The following is a 20,327-nucleotide window of genomic DNA, read 5'->3' as shown; positions in this document are numbered from 1 at the left end:
AGGGAGTGGACCGATCCCAGAGGTACTGCAATACCGGGCCGATCCGCGGCAAAGGTGGAGCAAGCTCCTAGCACTTCGCCATGTTGCAAAAATCAGTTTAATATCGAGGATCCCACATGGGGATCGTATCAGATATTAAGCTGATAAGAACAGATACTACACTTTGATCTTAGCCAAAAGGCCGAGAAGCGATAGGATGCATGGTTGCTCTGCAACACCAGGCAACAATTGCGGCTAGAAACCACGTAGCGAGTTTCAATTGCAAAAGGGCATGTGATTATCGTTGAGTAATATTCGAATTCAAGCATACATATAAACGCCATGCAGTAAAGGCTTTAACCATTTCTTACCTGATCAATGAATTTATATATATATGCAAATTCATGATATTACATGGTTTCATTCATGAGTAGTGAATATGTAACTGGCGGCAAAGTGGTAAACAGACTCGCGTGGCGTTTCACGAATTCGCTCCTGGCCAGGGAGTATAGCGCTTAACTCTAATACATAAACCTCCATTTGTCATGTGTCTTAAGGTAGCTACAGCTTTTGAAAAGTACAATAACGAATTAAAAGTGCAAGGGGCCTGTTACGCCAACGCTCGTCAAAAAATATAAATAGGAGACGTTCTCTCTCTGATACCATAACAGAAAACGAACAGCACTATTACGCGCCAACTATTCCATTTTTGTATATATATCACGACTTTTTCACATCTAACACTTTGCTTGATACATCGTTTTCACAAACCGGAGACGAGGCGAAGCGAGGCAGGGCTGGGTGGCGAGAGGCTAGAGGCTAGAGGCTAGAGGCGAGAGGCGAGAGGCGAGAGGCGAGAGGCGAGAGACGAGAGACGAGAGACGAGAGACGAGAGACGAGAGACGAGAGACGAGAGACGAGAGACGAGAGACGAGAGACGAGAGACGAGAGACGAGAGACGAGAGACGAGAGACGAGAGACGAGAGACGAGAGACGAGAGACGAGAGACGAGAGACTAGAGACTAGAGACTAGAGACTAGAGACTAGAGACTAGAGACGAGAGACGAGAGACGAGAGACGAGAGACGAGAGACGTGACGTGATGCCATGCCATGCCATGCCATGCCATGCCATTCAATGCCTTGTGATTCAATACCATGCAGTTCAATGCGATGCGATGCAATGACATGCGATTCGATGCCATGCGAGGCGAGGCGAGGCGATGCATCATCTAACATAACGCGATTCCCTGGAAAACGACTCTGTTGTTGAATGAACAACAAAGCTAAGATATAAGAAGATGTAAGTAATTCGAGAAGTCTGAGTACTGTAGGTACTATAGCAAATTCATTGCTTAATATATGTGAATGTGTAAGGAATCCATCCATCGCTTTTACCGAGTATACAAATACTCGGTCATTGTTGGTGTTTAGGGAGGTAAATGAAGTATTGCAAAGCTAATTACGAAACTAGCTTTCACAATGACATTTGGTGGTTGGTCGCTTTGCAAATTATAGTAGATTCTATATCAATTTTATTCGTTATTTTACGTGAATGAATGTGTGCCTGCATACATTGCCTAAATAAAGAATGTAAATATACGTCGGTGGTGTTTAGAGGGGTGAATGAAGCATTTGAAATCTAAATAGGAAACTAGCATTCAAATGGAGAGGGGTGAGAGTGCAGGTGCGCTTGAACTTGGGTGGGTTCTGGGTTTCATTGACGTATATATTACAGGTGAATGTGTGCATCGAATGCTCGATTGAAGTATATAAATACACATTGTTAGTGTGTATTGAGGTAAATGATGGATTGTAAAGCTAATCAAGACACTGGAATTCACTTTGAGGCTAGTGGCTGGCCGGCTGGCAGGCAAGCGTGGAAGTGGCAAACGATCGTTGAGTTGCCGTGTAAAACCACACCAAAGCAACACCTCCCTCCATCTCAAGTCGAATTTCGTCTTTATTACGCATTGGTACATTCCAGCAATGGTAAATTAAATAGATAAACGTCTAATCTTGATGTATGTATGAATATAATTTCGCCGTCAGAGCCGACTAAGGAATTCCGAGTGATATACACACACACTCCTCCCTCCCTCACTCACAAGGGAGAGTGAGTAAGTAATTTCGTAAAAAAAGAGAATAGCATGCCAACAATGGGTAACTATTATAGTTAGGTTCTCGATCATAGTAAACCCGTTGATTTAGAGTTTATTTGCACAATGACCACATCATATTAGATGCCATTTAAATACCAAATCCAGTTCTCCAGTAAATGCAGACACAAGTCTAACACTATTCAACCCATCTCTACCAGCCTTTTCATAACAAACCACTAAGCTACCTAAACCAGTTTCCACACTTATATAAATAGAGAAAAACTTCACCCTATATAACCTATCTCAGAAAACAAACAAAATCAATTAAAATTGCACTAACTGGCAACCCCCCCATTCATAAAATCAACTTCTTTCCTTCCACACCAACCATCGTATTTCTTTGCTCGCACATAATCTTTAATCTAAAGTTATTAAATGATATTACTCACCTCACTCTCCTTCTTTCTCCTTCTTTCTCCTTCCTTCCTTCCTTCCTTCCTTCCTTCCTTCCTTCCTTCCTTCCTTCCTTCCTTCCTTCCTTCCTTCCTTCCTTCCTTCCTTCCTTCCTTCCTTCCTTCCTTCCCTCTAACTCGTTGCAGTTGTTCAGCTTCGACCCATCAAACCCGGACTCGACTGACGACTCACTTCTGCTGCTCGTTCCAAGGCTTTTTCCTCATACGATGTTGGCTGGTGTGAAGTAATTACTGCAATTCAAATTAACACGATTCATTAATGTACATAACCAATTAACATAATCGTCTCCTACTTGATTTTGACTAGTTGATAGGGTTGTTTTTGGTCTCCCCGAAGGGAGTGGACCGATCCCAGAGGTACTGCAATACCGGGCCGATCCGCGGCAAAGGTGGAGCAAGCTCCTAGCACTTCGCCATGTTGCAAAAATCAGTTTAATATCGAGGATCCCACATGGGGATCGTATCAGATATTAAGCTGATAAGAACAGATACTACACTTTGATCTTAGCCAAAAGGCCGAGAAGCGATAGGATGCATGGTTGCTCTGCAACACCAGGCAACAATTGCGGCTAGAAACCACGTAGCGAGTTTCAATTGCAAAAGGGCATGTGATTATCGTTGAGTAATATTCGAATTCAAGCATACATATAAACGCCATGCAGTAAAGGCTTTAACCATTTCTTACCTGATCAATGAATTTATATATATATGCAAATTCATGATATTACATGGTTTCATTCATGAGTAGTGAATATGTAACTGGCGGCAAAGTGGTAAACAGACTCGCGTGGCGTTTCACGAATTCGCTCCTGGCCAGGGAGTATAGCGCTTAACTCTAATACATAAACCTCCATTTGTCATGTGTCTTAAGGTAGCTACAGCTTTTGAAAAGTACAATAACGAATTAAAAGTGCAAGGGGCCTGTTACGCCAACGCTCGTCAAAAAATATAAATAGGAGACGTTCTCTCTCTGATACCATAACAGAAAACGAACAGCACTATTACGCGCCAACTATTCCATTTTTGTATATATATCACGACTTTTTCACATCTAACACTTTGCTTGATACATCGTTTTCACAAACCGGAGACGAGGCGAAGCGAGGCAGGGCTGGGTGGCGAGAGGCTAGAGGCTAGAGGCTAGAGGCGAGAGGCGAGAGGCGAGAGGCGAGAGGCGAGAGACGAGAGACGAGAGACGAGAGACGAGAGACGAGAGACGAGAGACGAGAGACGAGAGACGAGAGACGAGAGACGAGAGACGAGAGACGAGAGACGAGAGACGAGAGACGAGAGACGAGAGACGAGAGACGAGAGACGAGAGACGAGAGACTAGAGACTAGAGACTAGAGACTAGAGACTAGAGACTAGAGACGAGAGACGAGAGACGAGAGACGAGAGACGAGAGACGTGACGTGATGCCATGCCATGCCATGCCATGCCATGCCATGCCATTCAATGCCTTGTGATTCAATACCATGCAGTTCAATGCGATGCGATGCAATGACATGCGATTCGATGCCATGCGAGGCGAGGCGAGGCGATGCATCATCTAACATAACGCGATTCCCTGGAAAACGACTCTGTTGTTGAATGAACAACAAAGCTAAGATATAAGAAGATGTAAGTAATTCGAGAAGTCTGAGTACTGTAGGTACTATAGCAAATTCATTGCTTAATATATGTGAATGTGTAAGGAATCCATCCATCGCTTTTACCGAGTATACAAATACTCGGTCATTGTTGGTGTTTAGGGAGGTAAATGAAGTATTGCAAAGCTAATTACGAAACTAGCTTTCACAATGACATTTGGTGGTTGGTCGCTTTGCAAATTATAGTAGATTCTATATCAATTTTATTCGTTATTTTACGTGAATGAATGTGTGCCTGCATACATTGCCTAAATAAAGAATGTAAATATACGTCGGTGGTGTTTAGAGGGGTGAATGAAGCATTTGAAATCTAAATAGGAAACTAGCATTCAAATGGAGAGGGGTGAGAGTGCAGGTGCGCTTGAACTTGGGTGGGTTCTGGGTTTCATTGACGTATATATTACAGGTGAATGTGTGCATCGAATGCTCGATTGAAGTATATAAATACACATTGTTAGTGTGTATTGAGGTAAATGATGGATTGTAAAGCTAATCAAGACACTGGAATTCACTTTGAGGCTAGTGGCTGGCCGGCTGGCAGGCAAGCGTGGAAGTGGCAAACGATCGTTGAGTTGCCGTGTAAAACCACACCAAAGCAACACCTCCCTCCATCTCAAGTCGAATTTCGTCTTTATTACGCATTGGTACATTCCAGCAATGGTAAATTAAATAGATAAACGTCTAATCTTGATGTATGTATGAATATAATTTCGCCGTCAGAGCCGACTAAGGAATTCCGAGTGATATACACACACACTCCTCCCTCCCTCACTCACAAGGGAGAGTGAGTAAGTAATTTCGTAAAAAAAGAGAATAGCATGCCAACAATGGGTAACTATTATAGTTAGGTTCTCGATCATAGTAAACCCGTTGATTTAGAGTTTATTTGCACAATGACCACATCATATTAGATGCCATTTAAATACCAAATCCAGTTCTCCAGTAAATGCAGACACAAGTCTAACACTATTCAACCCATCTCTACCAGCCTTTTCATAACAAACCACTAAGCTACCTAAACCAGTTTCCACACTTATATAAATAGAGAAAAACTTCACCCTATATAACCTATCTCAGAAAACAAACAAAATCAATTAAAATTGCACTAACTGGCAACCCCCCATTCATAAAATCAACTTCTTTCCTTCCACACCAACCATCGTATTTCTTTGCTCGCACATAATCTTTAATCTAAAGTTATTAAATGATATTACTCACCTCACTCTCCTTCTTTCTCCTTCTTTCTCCTTCCTTCCTTCCTTCCTTCCTTCCTTCCTTCCTTCCTTCCTTCCTTCCTTCCTTCCTTCCTTCCTTCCTTCCTTCCTTCCTTCCTTCCTTCCCTCTAACTCGTTGCAGTTGTTCAGCTTCGACCCATCAAACCCGGACTCGACTGACGACTCACTTCTGCTGCTCGTTCCAAGGCTTTTTCCTCATACGATGTTGGCTGGTGTGAAGTAATTACTGCAATTCAAATTAACACGATTCATTAATGTACATAACCAATTAACATAATCGTCTCCTACTTGATTTTGACTAGTTGATAGGGTTGTTTTTGGTCTCCCCGAAGGGAGTGGACCGATCCCAGAGGTACTGCAATACCGGGCCGATCCGCGGCAAAGGTGGAGCAAGCTCCTAGCACTTCGCCATGTTGCAAAAATCAGTTTAATATCGAGGATCCCACATGGGGATCGTATCAGATATTAAGCTGATAAGAACAGATACTACACTTTGATCTTAGCCAAAAGGCCGAGAAGCGATAGGATGCATGGTTGCTCTGCAACACCAGGCAACAATTGCGGCTAGAAACCACGTAGCGAGTTTCAATTGCAAAAGGGCATGTGATTATCGTTGAGTAATATTCGAATTCAAGCATACATATAAACGCCATGCAGTAAAGGCTTTAACCATTTCTTACCTGATCAATGAATTTATATATATATGCAAATTCATGATATTACATGGTTTCATTCATGAGTAGTGAATATGTAACTGGCGGCAAAGTGGTAAACAGACTCGCGTGGCGTTTCACGAATTCGCTCCTGGCCAGGGAGTATAGCGCTTAACTCTAATACATAAACCTCCATTTGTCATGTGTCTTAAGGTAGCTACAGCTTTTGAAAAGTACAATAACGAATTAAAAGTGCAAGGGGCCTGTTACGCCAACGCTCGTCAAAAAATATAAATAGGAGACGTTCTCTCTCTGATACCATAACAGAAAACGAACAGCACTATTACGCGCCAACTATTCCATTTTTGTATATATATCACGACTTTTTCACATCTAACACTTTGCTTGATACATCGTTTTCACAAACCGGAGACGAGGCGAAGCGAGGCAGGGCTGGGTGGCGAGAGGCTAGAGGCTAGAGGCTAGAGGCGAGAGGCGAGAGGCGAGAGGCGAGAGGCGAGAGACGAGAGACGAGAGACGAGAGACGAGAGACGAGAGACGAGAGACGAGAGACGAGAGACGAGAGACGAGAGACGAGAGACGAGAGACGAGAGACGAGAGACGAGAGACGAGAGACGAGAGACGAGAGACGAGAGACGAGAGACGAGAGACTAGAGACTAGAGACTAGAGACTAGAGACTAGAGACTAGAGACGAGAGACGAGAGACGAGAGACGAGAGACGAGAGACGTGACGTGATGCCATGCCATGCCATGCCATGCCATGCCATGCCATTCAATGCCTTGTGATTCAATACCATGCAGTTCAATGCGATGCGATGCAATGACATGCGATTCGATGCCATGCGAGGCGAGGCGAGGCGATGCATCATCTAACATAACGCGATTCCCTGGAAAACGACTCTGTTGTTGAATGAACAACAAAGCTAAGATATAAGAAGATGTAAGTAATTCGAGAAGTCTGAGTACTGTAGGTACTATAGCAAATTCATTGCTTAATATATGTGAATGTGTAAGGAATCCATCCATCGCTTTTACCGAGTATACAAATACTCGGTCATTGTTGGTGTTTAGGGAGGTAAATGAAGTATTGCAAAGCTAATTACGAAACTAGCTTTCACAATGACATTTGGTGGTTGGTCGCTTTGCAAATTATAGTAGATTCTATATCAATTTTATTCGTTATTTTACGTGAATGAATGTGTGCCTGCATACATTGCCTAAATAAAGAATGTAAATATACGTCGGTGGTGTTTAGAGGGGTGAATGAAGCATTTGAAATCTAAATAGGAAACTAGCATTCAAATGGAGAGGGGTGAGAGTGCAGGTGCGCTTGAACTTGGGTGGGTTCTGGGTTTCATTGACGTATATATTACAGGTGAATGTGTGCATCGAATGCTCGATTGAAGTATATAAATACACATTGTTAGTGTGTATTGAGGTAAATGATGGATTGTAAAGCTAATCAAGACACTGGAATTCACTTTGAGGCTAGTGGCTGGCCGGCTGGCAGGCAAGCGTGGAAGTGGCAAACGATCGTTGAGTTGCCGTGTAAAACCACACCAAAGCAACACCTCCCTCCATCTCAAGTCGAATTTCGTCTTTATTACGCATTGGTACATTCCAGCAATGGTAAATTAAATAGATAAACGTCTAATCTTGATGTATGTATGAATATAATTTCGCCGTCAGAGCCGACTAAGGAATTCCGAGTGATATACACACACACTCCTCCCTCCCTCACTCACAAGGGAGAGTGAGTAAGTAATTTCGTAAAAAAAGAGAATAGCATGCCAACAATGGGTAACTATTATAGTTAGGTTCTCGATCATAGTAAACCCGTTGATTTAGAGTTTATTTGCACAATGACCACATCATATTAGATGCCATTTAAATACCAAATCCAGTTCTCCAGTAAATGCAGACACAAGTCTAACACTATTCAACCCATCTCTACCAGCCTTTTCATAACAAACCACTAAGCTACCTAAACCAGTTTCCACACTTATATAAATAGAGAAAAACTTCACCCTATATAACCTATCTCAGAAAACAAACAAAATCAATTAAAATTGCACTAACTGGCAACCCCCCATTCATAAAATCAACTTCTTTCCTTCCACACCAACCATCGTATTTCTTTGCTCGCACATAATCTTTAATCTAAAGTTATTAAATGATATTACTCACCTCACTCTCCTTCTTTCTCCTTCTTTCTCCTTCCTTCCTTCCTTCCTTCCTTCCTTCCTTCCTTCCTTCCTTCCTTCCTTCCTTCCTTCCTTCCTTCCTTCCTTCCTTCCTTCCTTCCTTCCTTCCTTCCCTCTAACTCGTTGCAGTTGTTCAGCTTCGACCCATCAAACCCGGACTCGACTGACGACTCACTTCTGCTGCTCGTTCCAAGGCTTTTTCCTCATACGATGTTGGCTGGTGTGAAGTAATTACTGCAATTCAAATTAACACGATTCATTAATGTACATAACCAATTAACATAATCGTCTCCTACTTGATTTTGACTAGTTGATAGGGTTGTTTTTGGTCTCCCCGAAGGGAGTGGACCGATCCCAGAGGTACTGCAATACCGGGCCGATCCGCGGCAAAGGTGGAGCAAGCTCCTAGCACTTCGCCATGTTGCAAAAATCAGTTTAATATCGAGGATCCCACATGGGGATCGTATCAGATATTAAGCTGATAAGAACAGATACTACACTTTGATCTTAGCCAAAAGGCCGAGAAGCGATAGGATGCATGGTTGCTCTGCAACACCAGGCAACAATTGCGGCTAGAAACCACGTAGCGAGTTTCAATTGCAAAAGGGCATGTGATTATCGTTGAGTAATATTCGAATTCAAGCATACATATAAACGCCATGCAGTAAAGGCTTTAACCATTTCTTACCTGATCAATGAATTTATATATATATGCAAATTCATGATATTACATGGTTTCATTCATGAGTAGTGAATATGTAACTGGCGGCAAAGTGGTAAACAGACTCGCGTGGCGTTTCACGAATTCGCTCCTGGCCAGGGAGTATAGCGCTTAACTCTAATACATAAACCTCCATTTGTCATGTGTCTTAAGGTAGCTACAGCTTTTGAAAAGTACAATAACGAATTAAAAGTGCAAGGGGCCTGTTACGCCAACGCTCGTCAAAAAATATAAATAGGAGACGTTCTCTCTCTGATACCATAACAGAAAACGAACAGCACTATTACGCGCCAACTATTCCATTTTTGTATATATATCACGACTTTTTCACATCTAACACTTTGCTTGATACATCGTTTTCACAAACCGGAGACGAGGCGAAGCGAGGCAGGGCTGGGTGGCGAGAGGCTAGAGGCTAGAGGCTAGAGGCGAGAGGCGAGAGGCGAGAGGCGAGAGGCGAGAGACGAGACGAGAGACGAGAGACGAGAGACGAGAGACGAGAGACGAGAGACGAGAGACGAGAGACGAGAGACGAGAGACGAGAGACGAGAGACGAGAGACGAGAGACGAGAGACGAGAGACGAGAGACGAGAGACGAGAGACGAGAGACGAGAGACGAGAGACGAGAGACTAGAGACTAGAGACTAGAGACTAGAGACTAGAGACTAGAGACGAGAGACGAGAGACGAGAGACGAGAGACGAGAGACGTGACGTGATGCCATGCCATGCCATGCCATGCCATGCCATGCCATTCAATGCCTTGTGATTCAATACCATGCAGTTCAATGCGATGCGATGCAATGACATGCGATTCGATGCCATGCGAGGCGAGGCGAGGCGATGCATCATCTAACATAACGCGATTCCCTGGAAAACGACTCTGTTGTTGAATGAACAACAAAGCTAAGATATAAGAAGATGTAAGTAATTCGAGAAGTCTGAGTACTGTAGGTACTATAGCAAATTCATTGCTTAATATATGTGAATGTGTAAGGAATCCATCCATCGCTTTTACCGAGTATACAAATACTCGGTCATTGTTGGTGTTTAGGGAGGTAAATGAAGTATTGCAAAGCTAATTACGAAACTAGCTTTCACAATGACATTTGGTGGTTGGTCGCTTTGCAAATTATAGTAGATTCTATATCAATTTTATTCGTTATTTTACGTGAATGAATGTGTGCCTGCATACATTGCCTAAATAAAGAATGTAAATATACGTCGGTGGTGTTTAGAGGGGTGAATGAAGCATTTGAAATCTAAATAGGAAACTAGCATTCAAATGGAGAGGGGTGAGAGTGCAGGTGCGCTTGAACTTGGGTGGGTTCTGGGTTTCATTGACGTATATATTACAGGTGAATGTGTGCATCGAATGCTCGATTGAAGTATATAAATACACATTGTTAGTGTGTATTGAGGTAAATGATGGATTGTAAAGCTAATCAAGACACTGGAATTCACTTTGAGGCTAGTGGCTGGCCGGCTGGCAGGCAAGCGTGGAAGTGGCAAACGATCGTTGAGTTGCCGTGTAAAACCACACCAAAGCAACACCTCCCTCCATCTCAAGTCGAATTTCGTCTTTATTACGCATTGGTACATTCCAGCAATGGTAAATTAAATAGATAAACGTCTAATCTTGATGTATGTATGAATATAATTTCGCCGTCAGAGCCGACTAAGGAATTCCGAGTGATATACACACACACTCCTCCCTCCCTCACTCACAAGGGAGAGTGAGTAAGTAATTTCGTAAAAAAAGAGAATAGCATGCCAACAATGGGTAACTATTATAGTTAGGTTCTCGATCATAGTAAACCCGTTGATTTAGAGTTTATTTGCACAATGACCACATCATATTAGATGCCATTTAAATACCAAATCCAGTTCTCCAGTAAATGCAGACACAAGTCTAACACTATTCAACCCATCTCTACCAGCCTTTTCATAACAAACCACTAAGCTACCTAAACCAGTTTCCACACTTATATAAATAGAGAAAAACTTCACCCTATATAACCTATCTCAGAAAACAAACAAAATCAATTAAAATTGCACTAACTGGCAACCCCCCATTCATAAAATCAACTTCTTTCCTTCCACACCAACCATCGTATTTCTTTGCTCGCACATAATCTTTAATCTAAAGTTATTAAATGATATTACTCACCTCACTCTCCTTCTTTCTCCTTCTTTCTCCTTCCTTCCTTCCTTCCTTCCTTCCTTCCTTCCTTCCTTCCTTCCTTCCTTCCTTCCTTCCTTCCTTCCTTCCTTCCTTCCTTCCTTCCTTCCTTCCTTCCTTCCCTCTAACTCGTTGCAGTTGTTCAGCTTCGACCCATCAAACCCGGACTCGACTGACGACTCACTTCTGCTGCTCGTTCCAAGGCTTTTTCCTCATACGATGTTGGCTGGTGTGAAGTAATTACTGCAATTCAAATTAACACGATTCATTAATGTACATAACCAATTAACATAATCGTCTCCTACTTGATTTTGACTAGTTGATAGGGTTGTTTTTGGTCTCCCCGAAGGGAGTGGACCGATCCCAGAGGTACTGCAATACCGGGCCGATCCGCGGCAAAGGTGGAGCAAGCTCCTAGCACTTCGCCATGTTGCAAAAATCAGTTTAATATCGAGGATCCCACATGGGGATCGTATCAGATATTAAGCTGATAAGAACAGATTTTATTTTCAAAAAATGGTACAGAGTGTCTTTTTACAATGCTTTCATAGCCTAGCTTAACATTTTACAGCAACAGCTAAGGTTTACAAAGGAGCTTTTATGCAATTTACATAGTATGAATTCATTTTGAGCCTAACATTTATACAATACAAAATTTTACATACAAGCTAATATACATATTATACATATCATTCATACTGTCGTGCTCCAGTGATGTGCTCGATGTACCGCATCCTCGACCATCTGATGGCGTCGCTCACACACAGCTTCCTGAAGGTCGCGAGGTACTTCTTCGAAGCCAATCTCTTCATCAGACGCTCGTTGTGGGGGTCGTACGATCCTAGGGGTCCTACGATGAAGGCGTGGACGGTCACTCTGTTGTACCGCGGCAGGGCCCTCATCTCGGCGGCGAGGTCGGCGTACTTCATCTCCTTTTCGGTCCGAGCTTCCGTGAAGGCGGCTTCCGTGTTCTCGAAGGGGCAGGTGACATCTATGATCAGCAGTTCGTTGTCCTTCTCAATGACGAGGTCGGGCTTCAGAACACTGTCTGCTCTTGGAACTCGCTGGTTTTCTGCTGTCACTTTCCAGTGGCGTCCCAAGGCGGCTGTCTTGATCCTGTCCACCAAGGCGTTGTGGCGTCTTCTGTAGGCGTCCGAGTATGTCATGCAGTGACACATGACATGTGGCAAAGTTTCATTTTGCCAGGCGCATCGTCGGCAGTTCTTGTTGGTGTTTGGTCGTCGGGTGGCTCCATTCAGGGGAAGCAAGTTCAACCTTGCTCGGTGAATGAAGCGCCAGTCAGCAAACGTTGTGTACTCCCCCTCTCTCATGAAGTGGGAGGAGGCTTTTTCTTGAGACACTACACACATCGCCTTTCCTTGGTCTCGCAGGGTGTGTAGGCGGGCGTCGCGAAGTTGTCTGTGATGGTTTCTGATGGTTCTGGCTACAATTCTTCTTGCAGCAGCCTTCAAGGTCTTGTCACCACAGGTTATGGAGATGTTTTCTCCATCAGCTGTCCATGTCGTTTCCATTCTTCCAGAGGCATCTCTTGCCCGAGACCAGATGGTTTGGATAGTGCTGGATCTTCCAGGTAGTTCGGCCTTGGAGAGATAGGAGCAGACATGTTCAGGAGTTACTTCTTCTTCTTCTTCTTGTCTTCTTTTGGCCACTACGAGGCGGCAGTCTTCTCGTGCGATATCCCTTGTATCAACATCTGGCGAGTTTAGAAGTTTGAATGCAGTGTCGATTAGGAATAGGTCGGAGTCTTCTGCTGCTAGAGGGATCCCACAGGATCCTGCTCGTGTGCTGCCATACAGGTATCCGTTGGCTGCGCGGCTTGGTAGGTAGAGGGTCTTCTTGATGTGGGGTTTTAGTGCATCATCCAGTTTGGTCCAAGTGGTCTTCTTAAACTGCCAAGTCCTCATGGCAAAGACTGTCGAGGAGAAAACAAATGTCTTCAGTGCGTCGAGTCTCTGCCATGGAGCCAACTTGCTCATGAGAACTTTCTTCCCAAGTTCAATGTATTCGTCAATTGAGGAGTCGCCAGACATCAGTTGGAAGCCGACAGGTCGTCCTAGGAACTTGGAGTGTTCTCCCCCAAGTCGATACTGGATGTTTCTTCCGGCGATCTGGAACTGGGTTTCTCTCAAGCCCACTGGTGTCTGTCCTGACAAGTGCATGGAGTAGCACTTGTTCGGGTTGAGTGTGAGGTTTGCAGCTTGGCAGGCTCTTCCAACTGTGTTCAGTAGAGTTTGCAACCTCTCTTCTGTCCCGGCCAGCAAGGTGATGTCGTCAGCATATGCCAGGCAGGGGTGTTTCAGGTCAGGGTCAGCTTCGAGTCCTGTGTTGATTGCAGTCCTCAGGATAGCTTCTATGGCGATGTTGAAGAGGAGTCCACTAATTGGGCATCCTTGTCTGACTCCACAGTTGGCTGGGATCTCTGCTGTTTCGCCGCCGGTTGTCATAATCCTTGTGGTGTTTCCGTTGGTGATGCTGTTGACGACTGCTAAGAAGTCATCTCCAGCTCCCATCCTCTGGAGTGCTGCAGAGATGAGCTCAGTTGGGACTGAGCCGAAGGCGTTGGTGATGTCTAGGGAAGCGATGTATATGTCCTTATTGCCATGCCCTGTTCTTGCTGCATCCAGGTAGTGTTGTAGGACGAAGTTATGTTCTAAAACTCCGTCAGTCGGCATGAATCCTTTCTGGGCAGGGCACAGCACTTTGTTCTCCACGATCCAGTTTCGTAGTCTTGATGAGAGGCAGCCAGTATACAGCTTGTATATGGTGCGGCAGAGTGCAATGGGTCTCCAGTTCGTGATGTCGTCTGGGTCGCCTAGCTTGGGGATGAGCACTGTCCGGGAAGACTTCCAGGCCTCTGGGATCCTCTGTTGACTCAAGCAGATGTTGAAGATTGCTGTGATGACACGGCATTCTGGGTCTGCTCGCTTCCAGTGGCTGTATGTAAGTCTGTCGTCTCCTGGAGCGGTGTTTTCTGTTCTGGAGAGTCTTGTTGCTACTTCACGTTCTCGAAACTCTCCTGTGTCCATTTCTGTGCGGTCTTCAGGTGGTTCAGGAATGGCAGTGATGATGTCAAAGTTTTGGAGGGGGTCTTGTGCACTAAGTGTGCGGGTAAAGTGCTCCTCGACTCGTTCCTTGGGAATGGCGCAGCGGGCACTTTCACCTGTCGTGATCAATCTGATTGCCCTCCTCCGATTTCTTCTGTAGAGTCGTTGTATGGCAGCACAGTCGTTGACGTCGATTGGAGTTGAAGTCGTCGAACTACCATCAGTTTGGATCTTGAAGTGCTCCTGCATTGTTGTTGTTATCTGCTGCAGAAGCTCGGTGAAGGCGTCCCAGTCTGGGTGGTGGAGGAGATTGTGCAGGGGCGCAGAGAATTCTTCTAATAACCAATGTTCCTCTGCTTCATCTGGAACATTCTCCTCTTGTTGTCGGGGTTGGTCTTGTTCTTCATCGCCGGCGTCGTCTCCACCATCATCATCATCTTCTTGGGGTTGTGACTGGTCTTGGTTGTCAGTGTTGGAGGCTGGAGACAGCGGGGCATCATCATCCGGCTCTGGAATAGGGCTAAGAGGGGGGAGAGGGGGTAGGGGGGAAGGATGGGGGGGGATTTGTTGCTGAGGCAGGTGGTGTTGGGTTAGAGGGTTGTCAGGTGCAGGATGGGCTGGAGAGGAGACAGGTGTGGAGTAGGCAGACTGTGGGCTGGGCGGTGGATGAGGAGAGGGGGCAGGTGAGGACTGGGCAGACTGGGGGTTGAGTGAGGATCGAGGAGAGGAGGAGGAGGAGGAGGAGGAGGAAGGTGAGGACTGGGCAGGCTGTGGGTTGGGTGGGGAGTTAGGTCTGGGTCGTCGGCGGGCCACTGCATCTTGTTGTCGGTGGGTTCTGCGATGGTTGTTGAGCCCTGTTTTGGTGGTGAAGCTTGAAGTACATGTGGGACACTGGAAATGGTGTCTAACTTCTTCTTCTACTTGGGGTCTGCCTTCAATGAATCGTCGTAATGCTTGGCATTTGTGCCTGGTTGGGCGGAGTCCTAGGGTTTCAGAGCAGCCTGCACACTTCTGAATAGTCGAGGTTATTGGTAGGGTATGGATTTCTCGAAGGTGGCGGGTGAGTGACTGCTGCTTGCTTGTCCATACACATCCTGTATACTTCTTGTGGCAGAACGTCTCAGGGCAGCTGAAGTAAGGGGGCAAGGGGAACCAAGTGATGAGCACCTCTCCATCTCGTTGGGGTTGTCGCACAAGGGTCTGTCCATCTGCATCTTCTTCATCTGCTACAGGGGCGAGTTGGTCGTTCCTTCCCTGGTTGATAAGTTCTCCAATTTGCTGGCTGAGGGTCGCTGGTTGGGGGTCTTGCTGAGGAGGAGGCGGGTCCAAGGGCTGAAGCTCTTCTACACTTTCATCTTCTGCCCTGGGTGGCGTCGGCGGCTGGTTCTCTTCGTCAGGTAGAAACGATGACTGTATCTCTACATCAGTTTCTTCACCAACTGGAGACAGCCTGAGTGACTGAAGCTCTTCCTCAACTCGGGGCGGCGGCTGGAACTCTTCTTCTCTATCTGCAGGTAGTGTCGGTGGCTGGGACTCTTCTTCTTCATCTGCAGGCAGTGTCGGTGGCTGGAACTCTTCATTGACTGGAGGCGGGTCCTGGAGCTGGAGCCCAGGAACTTGGTCCCGGGGTGTAGGCTCTGGTGGTTCGATGAGGGAGCGCTGTGTTCCATTGTAAAAGCCATCAGCATCGTCTGGGAGGCTCCTGAAGCGGAATGGGGCAAGAGGCGGGTCCTGGAGCTGGGGCTGGAGTCTAGGGTCTCGAACTGGAGGTGTAGGCTCAGGCAGGTCGATGAGGGAGCGCTGTGTTCCATTGAAGAAGCCATCATCATCGTCTGGGAAGCCCCTGAAGTGGAATGGGGCTGAAGGCGGGTCCTGGAGCTGGAGCTGGAGTCCACGGTCTCGAACTCGAGGTGTAGGCTCAGGCAGGTCGATGGTGGAGCGCTGTGTTCCCTCAAAGAAAGCGTCAGCTTCGTCTGTAATTCTCCTGAAGTTGTAGTTCCTGAAGTTGTCCATCCTGAAGTCGTCATCGCTGCTGAAGTCTTCTTCATCCAACATCTTTTTCTTTCTTCTAAGACATCTTCTTCTTCCGACATCTTCTTCTTTCTTCTAAGACATCTGCTTGCATCTCCTTCTTTCTTCTAAGACATCTGCTTGCTGCTTATATTGGGCGGCAGCTCATTTCAGCGAGCAATAAAGTCCAGTGTGTTAGGGCCGTTGCTGGATATAGGAGTGGATATAGGAGTGGCAGCATATAGGAGTGGCAACGGGATCCTCGCAGTAGGGGTCAATCTTACTCGGAAAAAGCATGGAAGTCCCACGTATCAGGGCCGGCCTCGCCGAGCCCCTCAACAGGAGAACATGGCCTGATGAGAGGGGGGGCAGGTCGGTCGGGGGTGGTCTGTGAGCACTGCAAAAGCAAGTGAGCAATGCACACTAAGTGTGCATCACTAGACAAGAGTTCAGCCAGCTACTCTTGTGCTCAACAGACCTGGGATGCCAACCCGCAAGGGGTGTAGCAAGCCAATCAGTGGCAAAGCAAGCTCCTGTAGCTACATGACTATCGCTTTCAGTGGACTCAGCGCACTAATAACGACGTAGCAGGGTACCTTTGAACCACTTGAGGCTTGATTACTACACTTTGATCTTAGCCAAAAGGCCGAGAAGCGATAGGATGCATGGTTGCTCTGCAACACCAGGCAACAATTGCGGCTAGAAACCACGTAGCGAGTTTCAATTGCAAAAGGGCATGTGATTATCGTTGAGTAATATTCGAATTCAAGCATACATATAAACGCCATGCAGTAAAGGCTTTAACCATTTCTTACCTGATCAATGAATTTATATATATATGCAAATTCATGATATTACATGGTTTCATTCATGAGTAGTGAATATGTAACTGGCGGCAAAGTGGTAAACAGACTCGCGTGGCGTTTCACGAATTCGCTCCTGGCCAGGGAGTATAGCGCTTAACTCTAATACATAAACCTCCATTTGTCATGTGTCTTAAGGTAGCTACAGCTTTTGAAAAGTACAATAACGAATTAAAAGTGCAAGGGGCCTGTTACGCCAACGCTCGTCAAAAAATATAAATAGGAGACGTTCTCTCTCTGATACCATAACAGAAAACGAACAGCACTATTACGCGCCAACTATTCCATTTTTGTATATATATCACGACTTTTTCACATCTAACACTTTGCTTGATACATCGTTTTCACAAACCGGAGACGAGGCGAAGCGAGGCAGGGCTGGGTGGCGAGAGGCTAGAGGCTAGAGGCTAGAGGCGAGAGGCGAGAGGCGAGAGGCGAGAGGCGAGAGACGAGAGACGAGAGACGAGAGACGAGAGACGAGAGACGAGAGACGAGAGACGAGAGACGAGAGACGAGAGACGAGAGACGAGAGACGAGAGACGAGAGACGAGAGACGAGAGACGAGAGACGAGAGACGAGAGACGAGAGACGAGAGACTAGAGACTAGAGACTAGAGACTAGAGACTAGAGACGAGAGACGAGAGACGAGAGACGAGAGACGAGAGACGTGACGTGATGCCATGCCATGCCATGCCATGCCATGCCATGCCATTCAATGCCTTGTGATTCAATACCATGCAGTTCAATGCGATGCGATGCAATGACATGCGATTCGATGCCATGCGAGGCGAGGCGAGGCGATGCATCATCTAACATAACGCGATTCCCTGGAAAACGACTCTGTTGTTGAATGAACAACAAAGCTAAGATATAAGAAGATGTAAGTAATTCGAGAAGTCTGAGTACTGTAGGTACTATAGCAAATTCATTGCTTAATATATGTGAATGTGTAAGGAATCCATCCATCGCTTTTACCGAGTATACAAATACTCGGTCATTGTTGGTGTTTAGGGAGGTAAATGAAGTATTGCAAAGCTAATTACGAAACTAGCTTTCACAATGACATTTGGTGGTTGGTCGCTTTGCAAATTATAGTAGATTCTATATCAATTTTATTCGTTATTTTACGTGAATGAATGTGTGCCTGCATACATTGCCTAAATAAAGAATGTAAATATACGTCGGTGGTGTTTAGAGGGGTGAATGAAGCATTTGAAATCTAAATAGGAAACTAGCATTCAAATGGAGAGGGGTGAGAGTGCAGGTGCGCTTGAACTTGGGTGGGTTCTGGGTTTCATTGACGTATATATTACAGGTGAATGTGTGCATCGAATGCTCGATTGAAGTATATAAATACACATTGTTAGTGTGTATTGAGGTAAATGATGGATTGTAAAGCTAATCAAGACACTGGAATTCACTTTGAGGCTAGTGGCTGGCCGGCTGGCAGGCAAGCGTGGAAGTGGCAAACGATCGTTGAGTTGCCGTGTAAAACCACACCAAAGCAACACCTCCCTCCATCTCAAGTCGAATTTCGTCTTTATTACGCATTGGTACATTCCAGCAATGGTAAATTAAATAGATAAACGTCTAATCTTGATGTATGTATGAATATAATTTCGCCGTCAGAGCCGACTAAGGAATTCCGAGTGATATACACACACACTCCTCCCTCCCTCACTCACAAGGGAGAGTGAGTAAGTAATTTCGTAAAAAAAGAGAATAGCATGCCAACAATGGGTAACTATTATAGTTAGGTTCTCGATCATAGTAAACCCGTTGATTTAGAGTTTATTTGCACAATGACCTACATCATATTAGATGCCATTTAAATACCAAATCCAGTTCTCCAGTAAATGCAGACACAAGTCTAACACTATTCAACCCATCTCTACCAGCCTTTTCATAACAAACCACTAAGCTACCTAAACCAGTTTCCACACTTATATAAATAGAGAAAAACTTCACCCTATATAACCTATCTCAGAAAACAAACAAAATCAATTAAAATTGCACTAACTGGCAACCCCCCATTCATAAAATCAACTTCTTTCCTTCCACACCAACCATCGTATTTCTTTGCTCGCACATAATCTTTAATCTAAAGTTATTAAATGATATTACTCACCTCACTCTCCTTCTTTCTCCTTCTTTCTCCTTCCTTCCTTCCTTCCTTCCTTCCTTCCTTCCTTCCTTCCTTCCTTCCTTCCTTCCTTCCTTCCTTCCTTCCTTCCTTCCTTCCTTCCTTCCTTCCTTCCCTCTAACTCGTTGCAGTTGTTCAGCTTCGACCCATCAAACCCGGACTCGACTGACGACTCACTTCTGCTGCTCGTTCCAAGGCTTTTTCCTCATACGATGTTGGCTGGTGTGAAGTAATTACTGCAATTCAAATTAACACGATTCATTAATGTACATAACCAATTAACATAATCGTCTCCTACTTGATTTTGACTAGTTGATAGGGTTGTTTTTGGTCTCCCCGAAGGGAGTGGACCGATCCCAGAGGTACTGCAATACCGGGCCGATCCGCGGCAAAGGTGGAGCAAGCTCCTAGCACTTCGCCATGTTGCAAAAATCAGTTTAATATCGAGGATCCCACATGGGGATCGTATCAGATATTAAGCTGATAAGAACAGATTTTATTTTCAAAAAATGGTACAGAGTGTCTTTTTACAATGCTTTCATGTAGCCTAGCTTAACATTTTACAGCAAAAGCTAAGGTTTACAAAGGAGCTTTTAGGCAAGTTACATAGTGTGAATTATTTTGGAGCCTAACATTTATACAATACAAAATTTTACATACAAGCTGATATACATATTATACATATCATTCATACTGTCGTGCTCCAGTGATGTGCTCGATGTACCGCATCCTCGACCATCTGATGGCGTCGCTCACACACAGCTTCCTGAAGGTCGCGAGGTACTTCTTCGAAGCCAATCTCTTCATCAGACGCTCGTTGTGGGGGTCGTACGATCCTAGGGGTCCTACGATGAAGGCGTGGACGGTCACTCTGTTGTACCGCGGCAGGGCCCTCATCTCGGCGGCGAGGTCGGCGTACTTCATCTCCTTTTCGGTCCGTGCTTCTGTGAAGGCGGCTTCTGTGTTCTCGAAGGGGCAGGTGACATCTATGATCAGCAGTTCGTTGTCCTTCTCGATGACGAGGTCGGGC

The 20,327-nt window shown here is 45.2% G+C and overlaps 1 protein-coding gene, 4 non-coding genes and 2 pseudogenes across 5 annotated transcripts; all 7 read right to left on the bottom strand.

Moving 5' to 3' along the window:
* LOC138360671 (U2 spliceosomal RNA) lies at positions 1-193 on the bottom strand. The gene has a single exon (XR_011226563.1). It is a non-coding gene; the product is annotated as a U2 spliceosomal RNA (small nuclear RNA).
* Positions 194-2,887: 2,694 nt separating this feature from the next.
* LOC138360670 (U2 spliceosomal RNA) lies at positions 2,888-3,080 on the bottom strand. The gene has a single exon (XR_011226562.1). It is a non-coding gene; the product is annotated as a U2 spliceosomal RNA (small nuclear RNA).
* A 2,686-nt stretch (positions 3,081-5,766) lies between these two features.
* Positions 5,767-5,959, bottom strand: LOC138360669 (U2 spliceosomal RNA). Its single transcript, XR_011226561.1, has one exon. It is a non-coding gene; the product is annotated as a U2 spliceosomal RNA (small nuclear RNA).
* A 2,694-nt stretch (positions 5,960-8,653) lies between these two features.
* Positions 8,654-8,846, bottom strand: LOC138360668 (U2 spliceosomal RNA). Its single transcript, XR_011226560.1, has one exon. It is a non-coding gene; the product is annotated as a U2 spliceosomal RNA (small nuclear RNA).
* Positions 8,847-11,563: 2,717 nt separating this feature from the next.
* Positions 11,564-11,739, bottom strand: LOC138360729 (U2 spliceosomal RNA; annotated as a pseudogene).
* A 166-nt stretch (positions 11,740-11,905) lies between these two features.
* On the bottom strand, positions 11,906-16,336 carry LOC138360626 (uncharacterized). Its single transcript, XM_069320317.1, has one exon. The coding sequence runs from the start codon at positions 16,334-16,336 to the stop codon at positions 11,906-11,908; it is 4,431 nt and encodes a 1,476-aa protein (XP_069176418.1).
* A 3,301-nt stretch (positions 16,337-19,637) lies between these two features.
* On the bottom strand, positions 19,638-19,813 carry LOC138360728 (U2 spliceosomal RNA; annotated as a pseudogene).
* Positions 19,814-20,327: the final 514 nt, after the last annotated feature.

The sequence above is a fragment of the Procambarus clarkii genome, unplaced genomic scaffold (assembly GCF_040958095.1).
Source record: "Procambarus clarkii isolate CNS0578487 unplaced genomic scaffold, FALCON_Pclarkii_2.0 HiC_scaffold_116, whole genome shotgun sequence".
NCBI classification, from domain to species: domain Eukaryota; kingdom Metazoa; phylum Arthropoda; class Malacostraca; order Decapoda; family Cambaridae; genus Procambarus; species Procambarus clarkii.
This window is presented reverse-complemented; position numbering and strand designations above follow the sequence as displayed.